The sequence below is a fragment of the Rhyacophila brunnea genome, unplaced genomic scaffold (assembly GCF_057557595.1).
Source record: "Rhyacophila brunnea isolate RB1 unplaced genomic scaffold, BYU_Rbru_1.0 scaffold_6, whole genome shotgun sequence".
NCBI classification, from domain to species: Eukaryota; Metazoa; Arthropoda; class Insecta; order Trichoptera; family Rhyacophilidae; genus Rhyacophila; species Rhyacophila brunnea.
This window is the reverse complement of record NW_028233276.1, coordinates 12586188-12600837: the sequence shown is the minus strand read 5'-3', so window position 1 is coordinate 12600837 and position 14650 is coordinate 12586188. Positions and strand designations below refer to the sequence as shown.

The 14650-nt window shown below is 35.6% G+C and overlaps 1 protein-coding gene across 9 annotated transcripts in view; it reads left to right on the top strand.

Moving 5' to 3' along the window:
* The window catches only part of Dys (Dystrophin), a 1414635-nt gene that overhangs the window by 137435 nt on the left and 1262550 nt on the right, over positions 1-14650 (top strand). For 6 of the 9 annotated variants that reach the window (XM_085956682.1, XM_085956681.1, XM_085956679.1 and 3 more), the window contains 8 exons: positions 2001-3548; positions 4351-5001; positions 5178-5681; positions 5932-6078; positions 6286-6461; positions 6608-6764; positions 6860-7020; positions 7638-7797. In XM_085956682.1, the coding sequence (XP_085812808.1) occupies positions 2001-3548; positions 4351-5001; positions 5178-5681; positions 5932-6078; positions 6286-6461; positions 6608-6764; positions 6860-7020; positions 7638-7797 (3504 nt within the window). The remainder of the gene's footprint in view (positions 1-2000; positions 3549-4350; positions 5002-5177; positions 5682-5931; positions 6079-6285; positions 6462-6607; positions 6765-6859; positions 7021-7637; positions 7798-14650) is intronic. The other 3 variants (XM_085956687.1, XM_085956685.1, XM_085956686.1) reach the window with 1 other exon arrangement.

The following is a 14650-nucleotide window of genomic DNA, read 5'->3' as shown; positions in this document are numbered from 1 at the left end:
CACCTTCGTAGACACTGGATTTATCGGGGACTAATCTAAGGTAAAACAATCCACATTCTCAAGCAATTAACACCAATTCAAGTGCACAACTATGAAATTCACCTTCATTATTAGATGTGGGCGTACCCTGATCCTATTAAAACTGACTAATTAAATATGGAGAACTGCTTCGATGCACTGTAGTATCAGTCACTCTCGATACCTTTTCAAATACACTGTGTAGGTAAATCATTCAATTGTTGACTTTTATTGAAAAAATGATTTCAAATTGGTATTTAACAAAAATAATTCCGATTTAAATTCACATTTTCTGACTGCAGTATTAAATTTTGTAACAAGAGCTTGTTCTACATTAAATTCAGTGTTTTGTGTCATAATCTCATTGAATTCGATTTGAATCATTTTTAGTAACTCGGCTTCGCCATTCGACATCTTCAATTGCCACACACATTCACTTATGGCAAAGATACAACCGACATAAACCATAGTTACTCACTGCTTATATTTTCACTAAATTAGTTGTAAGTAATTCTAGTTTTTGTCAGCTTAAATATTTGTTATTGGCAAATGTGTGTAGTGCGAAGATGAAGAAAAAACTTCAGCGGTGAAAATGATCCAATGGAATAGTATAAAACGTGGATCAATTAGAATTTTGATTCAAATCTCATCAAGTACCCTCAGTGTTTACTAATTTTTTTATTATATCATGCTAACATACCATTGGCTTTCATTCAAAAATGTTACATCAATTCACTGTTACCTGTATATTTTACCTTCTTTAAAATTCGTTAATTTTGCACTTAAACTATTCAAATTGATTTTGTAGGTTCCCAATGAAAAATATTCCATAGCCTGTAATTTTAAATATGAGGGTAGTGTGATAAGTCTGGTAAAAATGAAACAATGAATGTTGTTTTAAGCAAAAAAATTATTATATTTCAACGTTGACCCTTTTAGATCGATACATTTTTTTCCTTTCAAAGCGTTGTTGAAACGGTCCAATAAATTGCAGTAATATTCCCCAGTACTCGTTTTTCCGATTTTAAGGTTGTCAATGTGCATCCCAAACAACTGTCGCCATAATCTTCCCAGCCGATTTAACCACCTTTTGCCTTCTTCGGTGCCGATTCATCAGGAGAAACCCACTGTTTTCACTGTTCCTTGATCTTTCGTGTATAGTGATGGATCCATGCTTTGTCTACAGATATAAATCAACGCTGAAATTCATTTGAGCAATAACGGCAACCATCTTGCGGAGAGCTTTCTCATATCCAAATGATTATGTAAAATGTTTTGAACCCATTCAATTGGGATGCCTAGAGCCTCACGAATCTCGTGCATTTTCACTCGCCGGTAGTCTCACAATATTATGGATTTTCTTAATCATTTCTGGTGTGGTGACCTCAATAGGGTGTACTGAATGTTCGGCATCACTTGTGCGTAAATACCCGCAACGAAAATCGGTAAACCACTTATGAATCATTTAATCGATGACGAAGAGTCCCAGTAATATTTTTCAAGCCTTGTTTTGGTTTGCGTAATGGTTTTTCAAAAAATTATGTTTTGTCAACACCCAAAATTCACTTTTTTCCATTTTTACAAAAATACTAGAGGTTGTCTGCTTTCAGTAGCTTTAAAAAAAAAACTGAATGACAAATCTACCTGAAACTGATAGTGAAGCCTAGTAACAGATGATGATACTTGACATAATATTATGTCATGTAAGATTTGCGATTATGACTTTATTTCTTAGAATCCTACCTGACTTATCATACAGCCCTCCTACATAGCCGTCAAATAAAGCAGTTTTAAATTCTAGTAATTGATTGTGTATGTAATTATCCAATACTCAAAATGATTTTAACTATGGAGTGTCACTGAAAATGTACATAAATTTTGTTAAAAAAAAAACACACGCGTTGTAAAGTGGGTTGGATGCATGTCACACTGTCAGAGTGCTATTCTTTACGCAGAATTAAGTGAGAACTGTTGTTTTACAGAATACACTTCCCAAGATCGACAAAACCATTATCGATGAAGAAAATGAGTTTTTGCTTGCCAATTTAGAACTGGCCTACCAGAACAATATAAAGAATCCCAAACAAGAATACGAAATAATTAACGTCAGTGACACTATTAAGAGAAGGTTAGAGACTTCTCCCACCGTACCGGACATTGTGCAAATAACAAGCGATCCCAAATCGAAAGCCACAAAGTCAAAGATTCCTCTCGCGCTAAGGAGCCCTGTACCGATAAGAAAGGAGATCTTAAAAGACGGCCTTAAACATGGCAACAAGACTCCATCTAACGAATCATTGAGAAAGAATAGCAAAGAGACAATTGAAATTGTTAAACCTGATGATCCAGATTCTCCGCAACCGACTCACAGCATAGCAGACACTTTCAATTTATCTGATGACAGTTCTCTGTTTTCCCAGATTTCCGGATATACTCTGGTTGTACATAGTCCCAATGAAAAGATTTCCAAAGCGCAACCTTGTCAAATGGTTGAAGTTAAAGAAAGTGAAATTGTTAAGTCAACAGTGATTGAACCCATGGAAGTTTATACATCGTCCACAACAGAAACGGCTATTAGATTTGGACCCAACAGTGTTGAGAGGGTTGAAATTATCGATACGGAAACAGAATCACCTCCAGATTCAGATTCCGATGAGAGAATTATCGATAGTCAAGAAGGCTTATCTGAGTGGGCCACAATTCAAATGTCCAAACTGGATTCATCCGTACTAGGTTCTTCTCCGTCTGTTTCGAGGTCCACATCCAGAGAAGAAGATTCAAGTCCCGAAATAAAACAAGACAAACCGTTGACAGGAATACTTAAACGAAGAATAAGCTCTGACGGTGAGAACGATATGGAAATTAAATTACCCAAACAGACTGGTGATTTGGGACAAATCAAAGTGGTCACGGTACAAGAAATATCATTCCCCGGTCACCGCTCGGAATACTTTGATAGGACTACAACTGCCACTCCGCCAAGTACTCCGAGTGTCGATGCCATATTTGATGATATGCCGATGCTGCAAGATCTACAAAACAGAATCATAGACCTAGAAGCCAAAGAAAATATTTCCGCAATCAAAGACAAGGGATCTGTCGCGGAGTATTTGATTTTAGACGATACTATTCCGCCGAGCGAGAAGTCAAATCAAACATCTACTGTTACAACTGTAACAGTCGTTAAACATATTTACATGCAAGAAAAACCGAAAACAGCTGTGCCAAAATTATTGGACACCTGTGATGTAAGTAATCAATCGCCGGATGTGAAACAAAAGAATGTTAAAAAGACCCCTGGCGTGAGTATTGGCGGGAGTTCGGCAGCTAGAATACACAGAAAATCGTCAGGCCTGGGAAGCTCTCTCGGCAACGAAGAAGAAAACGAAAGTTTCTACGGTTCCGATAAGGAAACCGACGATGCGTTGGTATTTTCTGATGACGATGATGATGATATCCAAGTCATCGCCTCCGAGTCGGACTCCAGCCCCCAAGAAACCCCGATGCCTCGAAATAAAGTCCCCCCTAAGGTATAATATATTAATGTGAAATTCTCTTTTTCTGTGTAATTAATTACCGATCTCCCGAGGGTATTGTAACATGGATTACCATCGTTAATAAAAAAATAATACCTAACATACATAACTATCATGTTGGCCATTTTGCTTACTAAGAGGTAAGAGTATAATGTAGCATGATGGAATGATTTGACAATATTTTTATCGAAAGCATTTAACATATTGAGTGACATTATCGGTTTGAATCGGCGACACTAATTTGTTACGAGCTGTTGTGTGTTTGGCGTAGATAAAGCCGTTGACCTGTTGAATATTCATTTGTTTTATTGATTGAATGCTTTGAATTATTAATTTAGCGTATCTGATATTATGTTATAGTAGTAGTTGGTTAGAGATTGATTAACTGATTCTTTTAATTAATTTTGTTGTAGTCATTGTGTGATAACTTAGCTAATTATATTTAAAAAAAAGTCATACTTCCCATATTATAGTGAATGTCCATGATAAGTAAATTAACCCATTTCATGTGACAATTGGGCAATATTTTTGGTCACCTTTGAATTAATGTTTAGTAGAGTACAGTATCAGTGGAAATATGGTCTTTGATTTTTAAGTTCTGAGATGTTTAAGTAGTAACACAAATCTTTCTGACCTACTAAGAACTATAAAACCTGAAGGCATCATTGTACAAATGGTTTTATGTTAATTTTATTGAGATTAACCAGCCATATTTTTGAGGTTACATTAACTTAGTCACGTGTTATTTTTGTAGTTTTGATATTTTTTTACATAAATGATGTTATTAATCGTTTAGGACTTGGTAAACACGGCTGCTGATGTAGACAAGATACCTCTGTCGACCTCGACACCTATAAAGAAACTAGAAGAAAAGCAACCGGATGTGTGTCAGTTAAAACCGGTACAGCATGATCAAGCTACTGTTGTGGCGCTGTCACCAAAAATAAAAACAAAGCCTTACGCTTTCGAAACCACAAGTAAACAACCGGCGAGTCCTACAACCAAAGAAGAACCAAAATCTCCCATAGTCGTGTCTAAGACGGGAATACCATCACCCGTGTTCGATAAAAAACTTAAAACTCCACCTAGTCCATTACCAAAACCTACCAAAAAGATTCCAGTACCTCTAAGTCCGGTTGCGAAGAACAAGTCACATATTCCAGTCAGTAAGGATAGGATCTTGACCAAAATTATGGTCGATAAGTCTCCATCCCCCAGTTCATCCATGGATTCTCCACTGGGACAGATTAGCGAGTTGAAATGGAGTGCCCCCGTCTCACCGATCATGTTGAAAGATTCTGAGATGAAAAAGATGTTCGGTTTGGAGTGTGACGAAGATTTGACGGAGTTTGAGCACGAAGCCAATCAGATGATGAGGCGGATGGACGTCATGCTGCTAACTGTTGGGGGAGTTGATAACGAAAGAGATCCCGGAAAGCGGTTGGAGGTAGGCGTTTCAAGTATAAAATGAATTGATTCTACTTTAATTATAGCTTTTTTAGTGACTTGACTTGGTTGATCAAACTTATTTTGAAGGTAATTTTTTAAAATAGTAACCTTAGAAATGATTAAGAGTTACCTCTGAAAACATGAATTGTTTTAAAATTTTGTTTATTCTTTCAGATCTTAAAAAGCGAATTAGGTGGATTAACTCCTGATCTAGCAACACTAATATCCCGCGGAGACAGCCTAATCTATGAAAAGCATAAGACAAATCCGGCCATTGCGGATTATTTACAAAGTAGATACCAAGAAAAATTGAGAACCAAGTGGTCCAAAGTTATGTCAGAAATTGAAGGAAAACGCAGTGTAGCACGCAAAGCAGAAGATGACGTAAAGGACTTCAATACCTTGGCAAACGATTTGCAGAAATGGTTGAATGAAATTAGGGCCGAGCTACAATCTGCAAATAATTACAATAATCAATCGGAATCACTCAAGGAAGAGTTCAAGTTCAAAGAGTTGGACGTCTTGAAGATGAACGAAATTGCGAAAGAGCTTAAGAAGCAACACGTTGGATATCCAGAGAAAACATTGAATGATATCAACGCAGATTGGGTCAAAGTGGCAGAGCAATATGCCACCATAAGTGCCCCATCGAAAGACAAAGAGAAGCACGCTAAAAATGTGAGACATTTTTCATCATATTGTTTAATTTTAGTAAATACAATAATTTGATGACATTTTTTATTTGTATATAAATATATATTGTTGTATTTGCCAATTTTAGCCCAACAGTACAGTAGTTGGTAGAAGCTCCCGTCTCTGCAGCCGTGGGTACAGACTGTGGAGGCCCTTATGATCTGATCAGAAGTGAAAATGGTTGTATTTCATGGTTGACAACAGGTTTACTAGATGTCTTATTTTTATCTTACAGGAAGCTATAGCGCAAAAAGGGTCAGAGTTTATAACCAAGATTAACAAAAGCAGGGAGGTTGTATCTACAATCTCAAGACAGCTGAATTCTCATCCTCTGAATGGACTTGATTTTGATGAATTCCCGCAGCAAGAGGATTCCCTACTTGTAAGTATAAATGCACATATACTCAAAACAAATATTATATCAGTATCTTTGAGTGGTGTACCTCATGGATCTAATCTGGGACCTTATTTATTGGAAAGAAAGTACATTGTGATAATGGAATTCGTAGTTAGTTCTATTTGCTTTCATCACTTAATTAAAGGCCGCTTTGTTAATTTTTAACATTTTTGTATGTATCATTTTTTATAGAAAATCAAAGCATCATTGACAGAATGCCGTCCAACAGTTGAGGAGATCGATCGTGAGGCCAGCGGTATTGTAAAGAAATGTAAAAAAGACCAAGCCGAGCAGATTAAAAGAATCCATGATAAACTTAAAGAAGAATGGACCGGAGTCAACAAAGGACTGAAAGAAAGAAATGAAAGGTATAAATATAATTTTATCTTTATTTGAAGATAGATATATTGTACTTTTGAGTACTAATCTTCAAACATGAAACTTGTGAACAGTAAAAGTCCATTATTTCTTCTGGTGGTCATGCAAATAAATCTTATTCGTTTTTAATTATTAGATGGTCCAAATGCCAAACAATTTGGCTCGGTCTGTACACCAATCTGGAACAATTTGGAGAATGGATGGATCAAGCTGACAGAATGGTGCAGGATATTGGAAAAGAAGGTCTTCCACTAAAGGACATGAAGCAGAAACAGAAAGACCTTGAAAAACAAGTAAGTAAATTATGAATTCCAAATCTGTCACACGTTTTATTCAACCACTCTTGTGTTTTATTCAATTGTGGTTTCAATTGTATTACGTTTTTTAGGTATCGAGCAAGCATCGCCAAGTGAGTTCCATCACATCGGTGAGCCGAGATGTGGTCAGTAAATGTTCACCACCGCTGTCCAAGGACATTCTTGAACAAGTGGAGATCTTGAAGGACAGATGGATGCAGTTGACGAACAAAACTAACTCATTACGAGACAGGTAGATAAATACAATCTAATACACATTTATTTTTATTTATAATTAGTGTCGAAGACTTGAGAGCTTGTGATAGATGTAGTGGCTAAGTGTGGAAGGCATCGGAACTTCCCAGCGATGTGGGTAATTCCAGTTGGTTAAATAAAATCATATTGTGTACACTGTTTCAAATAGCTAGTGTATTTTGATTGATATCATTGGTGGCTATGATTTTTTCATTACGGATTCAGTGAATGGTTAATAAGAATGTTTTTCATTGGATTATGGGAATACCTGAAAGATACAGCAAATTATGACCAGAACAACATACAAGAGAATATCCTCTATAAAAGACTATACCATTGGCATCCAGGCAAAAGTCACTATCAGCAGAAAGAACGATTAAAAATGTATGCAAAATTAAGTTCTTGACTTGTTCGGTTTCTGATTGGCCAGGTTTAGTATTTTATCCTACTCGGAAGTTGTGATTCAGAATTGTCATCTGGGCTAGAACAACAGTATTAATTTCATGTTTATGCTGTTGAAAAATGGCTACGGATTAAAAGGAGAATGAGTAAAAGGAGAATATCAGAAACACAAATGCCATGTAAATGAATTGACTATAAATTTTTGTTATGCAGGATAACCGGACAAGAAGCAGTGAACCTGATGAAAGAAGGCGCCAGCACTTGGCTGCAGAGTACCCACAACTGCCTCCAGCAAGTGGAGTCACTTCTCAATGGGTCTACTGCCAATCCATCCGATGATACGTCGCTTTCCATCAGGCTTAGTCTCGTTAAGGTAAGACATTTTTTCGTTAATTGCTCTGAAACATTCATGTTGAATGACAATAATATACAATTTATGATAATGTAAGAAAAATTCTTCAATAGGTAGGTTTTTTGTAAATCGTCTTTTTTAAATAGATATATGAAGCCCTCAATAACAATCTATGTTACATTTTGGCAGTTTTTAACTAAATATACAACGGTGATCTATATCACAATGCCTCTGTTTTGGCATATTTATTTTATTGATCTAGCAACGTTAAGTCACTTGTTTTTGATCCTTTGTGTTGACCTCCCTACAATAATGATCTATGCATCAGCTGTCAAAATGGAGGATGACACGAGAGTTGTTAACACTGCGGATAAAAAAATTTACATGGTAAATTGGAAGAGGACTAAAATAAGTGATTAAGGAATTCAGGAGAGGCCTTTTAATTATAAATAATTTCTTCTCAACATATGTACATAATAGTTTTATTTGATTATCTCAAAATGCCCAAATATAACATAGATCAGTGCTCCGCAACCGGTGTGTTACGGCACACCGGTGCGCCGCGACGATGCTAGGTGTGCCGTGGTGCATTGCTTAAAAAAAACAAATAATTTTGTATATTATACAATACTTAATAGCCAAATTTGCTTTCATGCTTGGTAATATATTTGAGCACCTGAATGAACTTAATAAAACAATGCAAGGTCAGAATGAATTGACGTGCTCTGATAAATTAGAAGGAGTTAAGACAAGGATCTCTGTACGAATGGACCTATCAGACCAGCATTGAAAACAAGTAATTAATTTTGGATCTGTCTCAAAAACATTTAACTTTTATGCAAAAGAAATTTCATCATTACTTTCATACAATCAATACTACTGGATTCGAAACCCTTTTGCAACTAATGCCGAAAATTCTATAGAAGTGCTTTGAGATTCGAGAGGAATTTGTTGAATTGTGAAACGACAGGATGCTAAAACTGAACTTCGCCGATGTTCCATAGGCAATTTTCTAGATTTCGGTTAATAAAAAATATCCTCGGATTTCCGACAAGGCACAGTTCAGCTCCCAATTTTTACGACATACTATCTAGGTGAGCAAAGTTTTTCAACTAAAGCTATAATTAAAAATAATAAGCAGTCTTGCTTGAAGGGTCTTGACCAAGAACTTCGGGTTGCTCTTTCAAAGATCAAGTCAAAATATATAAAACTTTTACGTTCATTGAAACAAGCTTCAGGTATCACATTTATTATTTATTATATTGATAATACAAATACATGGAAATATGTACATATAGTTCTTCGTCGAGTGTTATGTATATTTAATTACTTATCAAATAAAAAATATAAATCAATGTAATTTTGGTGCATGGCACCCACAAGGGGGGGGCTGATAGGGGTCTAGCCTGGGGGCCCAGGCTCAGGGGGGGCCCGGCGTGACAGGTCGACTGGATGAGTGAGATAAACACAAATTACAAATTTGCTCTTATAGAAAAAAAGTCGCCTTTACTACGCTGGTATTAATATTTTAAAACATGCAATTGTAGGATACAATTTATTATTATTGTGTCAATATTCGACAAATTATTATTCATAGCCCGACAACTAACCATAATTCAAGTGGATGTATTAATAATTACAAAAAATCGCTAAACATACAATCAATACCATAAATTTTACCTCAAACACCTTTTGAAAAACGCTATTTTAGAATATCACACTGTCTTTAACCTAAGCAATAGGTAGGGGGTCCCGCCAAAGATCCTGGCCTGGGGTCCTCCTTCAGAATGTGGGGTCCTTGTTTTGGTGTATAACTTGTTTTACATGTGGTGTGCCGCGAAATTCTGGGAAGACCTTTGGTGTGCCGTGGGTGAGAAAAGGTTGCGGAGCACTGACATAGATCATTATTGAGGGGGAGGCTTCATATTAAAAAATACATACCATGAAACAGATTCAGAGACATACCTACGCTTGCTGTGCAAATGCTTTGAACAATTTATTAAACCACCAATTCTTTTTTGATGTCTTTTTTTCTAGATAATTCTTAATACTTACATAATATTATTGTCTATCTTAGGATGTTTTCAAATTATATACACATTTTGGCTACCATCTTTATTATTTAGAACAAAATAATAACATTAATAAATTTGATTCAGATGGCATCAGGTTTAATCCAAATTTTACTCATGCCGTTCTTGTACTTATGATTTTTAAATTTATTGAAATTACATTAAATTTAATATCACTGAAGATTTTTTTGGATGCCTTTAAATATATTTGAAAATTGAATTAAACACCTAGGTCAGGGATCACAGACCTGAAAAAATAATTATAACAATGGGTGGTGTGCCAAAGGATTTTTAAAAAGTCGAACAGCATTTTTAACCCCGACCGAGCGTAATATCGAGCGTACCCAAAAAAAGTGTTGCCAACTTCTTTTCACAAATCGAGAGCTTTTTTCCATTCAGTTTCCCGATAACAATTCAAAATTCCCTGCATAATCAAAGTCGAGAGCTTATTTTTGCTATCTTTCCAAAAATATACATTTTTAAAACTGTATGGAGAATTGTGAATTTCGAGATTTTTTTACTCGAACATATATTTTTTGGTGCTTTGCTCTAACCATTCTTTTGCGTGCCATACGTTTGCCACCGCTGACTGAGGTTATAAATAATTAATAATGTACCTATAAGCAATAGTTTTACCTGTAAATACTTAGTTGTAGCTGTAGCTACATGACTGTAAAGTAGGTACATACTAAGTTTAGGTAAAGCTTTATCTTTGCCGGATTCTCCAAAGGTGATTAGTATAATGTAGGTATAGGTAAAACCTGATAATAATATGCAATGTGTATCTATTAAATCTAATATTATGTGTGCAGTTACATGATTTTGGCAAATTTCCAGAGTTTATGTTTAGGACATTCCAGTTCATATCAATTCTTGTGGTTTGTTTATTACGTATTGCTTACCTACTCATTTTAATAAAATCAAAACAATGGTTCATTCTAACCTTCGTAATATTCCTATATTTTGATTACCCATCATAATGTATCTAAATGACACATTTTTCTTCCAATATAATTTATACTATAAACCTTTCTGTGTATTTTATGTGGGCGTATTGCATTAATCTGTCCTGTATTTTGTAGATTATCTTTTGTTTATGTTTTAAAAGAAGCGATTTTTATGCAGGGTGGTATTTAAGAATTCGACATCTTTGTATATTGGAAAAAATAGATAAATATTAATGCTTTATTATATAATAATTCATAATGTTATACAGATGATACAAGAGTCAGTTTTTCCAAAGACCCTTCGAATGTGTATGGGTGGGCTTTCGCCTAATGTCGTTCAGTTATCACAGATTTTGTCTATGTTAATACTATACAAGGACAATTTATTATTATATATACAAAGCGACGAGGTATTTCGCTATAATTTTAACAAAAGCACTGGGCCTTTGTGGGCATTTTGTTTGAAATAAAAGAGGCGACGTTAGTAAATGGACCACTAAAATGTACTACTGCCTTTCCCAAGGTAAATTGTGAAACAAACAGAAGATGATAATGATATATGGTTCAGCTTATCACAATCATCCTAACCCAATACAAAAATTTAATCCGTATATAAATCATTTTTTAATTTTCTCTCGTAATCGAATCGATTATTCTTATCTGGGCCGTGTCTCAAAAAGGTTAAGATACCCTAAGTTAGAGGCAAATATTTTTGTGTCGTTACTATATTTATTTTTATTTATCTTTTACATCTGAAAAAAAAGACGTCATCACCGACGTTTTCTCACGCGTTAGATGGAGATAATTATATAACATAGGGAGAATACGTATAATATTTGTTTTTAATTTTGCGGTACCTAGTCGATTTGTTTGGGTAGTTTTTTCTTGATATACGAGGGTGGGTCAATAATTCCTTAGAAAAAAGCATTAAAACAGTTTTTATTTTTGTATTTTTTTTTATTTCTCAACATAATCTCCTTGGAGCTCAATACACTTGGTTAGACGTTTCTCAATTTTTTTTAAACCGTCAGAAAAATAAGTTTTCGGAAGGTCCTCAAAATAAGCATTTGTCCGATCGATGACTTCTTCATTTGAAAAAAAACGTTGTCCACTTAGCCATTTTTTTAAGTTTGGGAAAAGGAAAAAGTCACTGGGGGCTAAATCTGGCGAATACGGTGGGTGGTCGACCAATTCGAACTTCAATTCTTCAATTTTAGCCATTGATCGTAAACATGTGTTAACACGGGCATTGTCCTGATGAAAGAGGATTTTTTTCCTGTTTAAATGAGGCCGTTTTTCTTGAATTTTGTTTTTTAGCTGGTCCAATAAAGATGCATAATAATCCCCTGTTATTGTTTTTCCTTTTTCCAAATAGTCAACGAAAATAATTCCACGTGCATCCCAAAATACAGTAGCCATAACCTTACCAGCTGATTTTACGGTTTTCGCCTTCTTTGGACATGGTTCGCCTTTCGCAATCCACTGCTTTGGCTGTTCTTTCGTCTCGGGAGTATAGTGGTGTATCCATGTTTCATCTACAGTCACAAAGCGACGAAAAAATTCATCCGGATTGCGTTGCATGAGCGACAACAGGGCTTTAGAGGCCACCATCCTATTGCGTTTATTGTCGACTGTGAGCAAACGCGGCACCCATCTTGCAGAAATTTTTTTCATGCCCAATTTGTCATGTAAAATAGAAATGACGCTACTTTTTGAGATCCCTGTAACCTCAATTATCTCACTCAACTTTAATCTTCGGTCACTTAACACCATATCGTGGATTTTACTGATCATTTCTGGTGTAGTCACCTCTACAGGACGTCCTGAGCGTGGTTCATCCTTTGTTGATGTACGACCACGTTTAAATTCATTTAACCAGTTATAAATAGTTGCAAGTGAAGGAGCAGATATGCCGTGAACTAAATCCAACTCATTTTTTATTTCCTTTGCTGTTAACCCTTTTATATTAAAATGTTTAATAACAGCTCTAAACTCAATTTTCTCCATTTTCCATTTTTCCATTTTCCACAAGCAAATTTTTTTTTTAAATGTACGAGAAACACACAACAACCCGACCAATCTGATTGAAACTTCGCAGCATACTGAATCGGTAGTGCCGCTGCATGAAAACAAACCGCTTACAGTACTAGTCGCGCCACCTGTCGGCTTTTCTAAGGACTTATTGACCCACCCTCGTATTATACAGTTCCGCGTTTGTCAAGTCGCGGAATACTGGGTGGTGACACAAAGTGTTTTGTCAAAGAATTGTAAACAATAAAACAATGCACATTATTTACCTTTCACCACTTATCATTTATTTAGGAAATAATATATAATATGTACTTATATGTAGCTCAGTGCCACGTGTCGTTTGTACGACTTTGCAGAAAATCAGTGAAGCAGAGTAAAGTATCATATTATCTTTCAGAGCCAATTCACTATTTGAGTATATTTATAATAAAAACCTGAAGTTGCTAAAACTCAGTGATAGTTTCAGATGCGTAGAAGGCCATCCGGATTAATTGCCTAGTCGCCCTAGTCAGTTCGTAAACTGTTATGAGTGTTTGAACGATCGCAATAGTTTGATCGCGTTGATTGTGGAAAATACCCATATTTTAAGATTTCGGTATTTTATGACCAAATTAATGACCGGCCTCATCTGCTAAAAACAAGAAGTCGATAGATCGAAGATATATTCTTATAATATATTAATATATCAAGCGGCTGATTTTTTAAAAGTTGCATTTTTCCGAAAATGAAAGTGGACATACAATACACTGGCTCCTACGTATATACGTACCTATACACACTATAAACAGATATCCAAGTAGAACACCATGGTAAATATTCATAATATTGTTAGGTTTCTTACAAGAAACAAAATGCACCAATAAAGACAGCTAAAAAAAGAAAAAGACAAAGAACACCGAGATGCCTCAGTGTTTTCATAAATCGAGGCACATAAGTAAAACTGTACCTACTATAATATGTGCAATATAGGGGTTGCAATCATGTGATTACATTCAATTTATTTATCCTTAAATTCGGGATGCGAAATGCTTGAATCCCGAGATTAGTTTTTAAACGATTCTTGACAAATATTTCAGGACGATATTCCAGAATAGCAAACATGGGTATATAATGTCACGTTTTCACCGATCCTAATTGATTCCGGGGTTGAAAATTCTGCCCTGGCTATCCCTAGTGAAATATGGCACTTCCTAAATCATGCGCTATTTAAAATCGACCTGCAATGACCGCTCACTAGTGTGCGTTTTTATTATTTAGAAAATAAACTTACAATAATATTTAAAACACACGTGTCGTTTTAAAGCCAATTATTGGTTGTAAATAGATGGCTACTGTACAGTATTTTTTTTATTAGCCGACAGATTTTACAGTATGAAAGATTAATAAACAATGTAAGCAGGTATGTACTTTTGTTGTTGTTTTTAATCTTTTTATCTCATTTCACTTGCGTTTTCGTGAATCTAGATAATATTATCATATTATAATATGGACTGGTACCTATCTGAAATGTTTGGGAAACTGGCGTAGCGAATACGAATTTTAACGTCGAAAATATTATCTGTGCGTAATTTTGCCAACATCTTTTTTTTAGATCATCATAATGCGATTTGATTTACGGTTTGTGCACTTTTTAAGAGATACTTGTCCCGATGCGACCCTGCCGCGACATCAAAGCAATCGCTTTTCATCGGATTCCATTAGATTTAACTTGTCGGGAATTGTTTTGCCGGTCTGTTTCTGATTTGCGGCTCACTCGATTCCTCTGGCGGGGGCGCCTCGCCGCTCGCGACTGACTGATTGACGATTGACTTCGCGCCTCTCCAC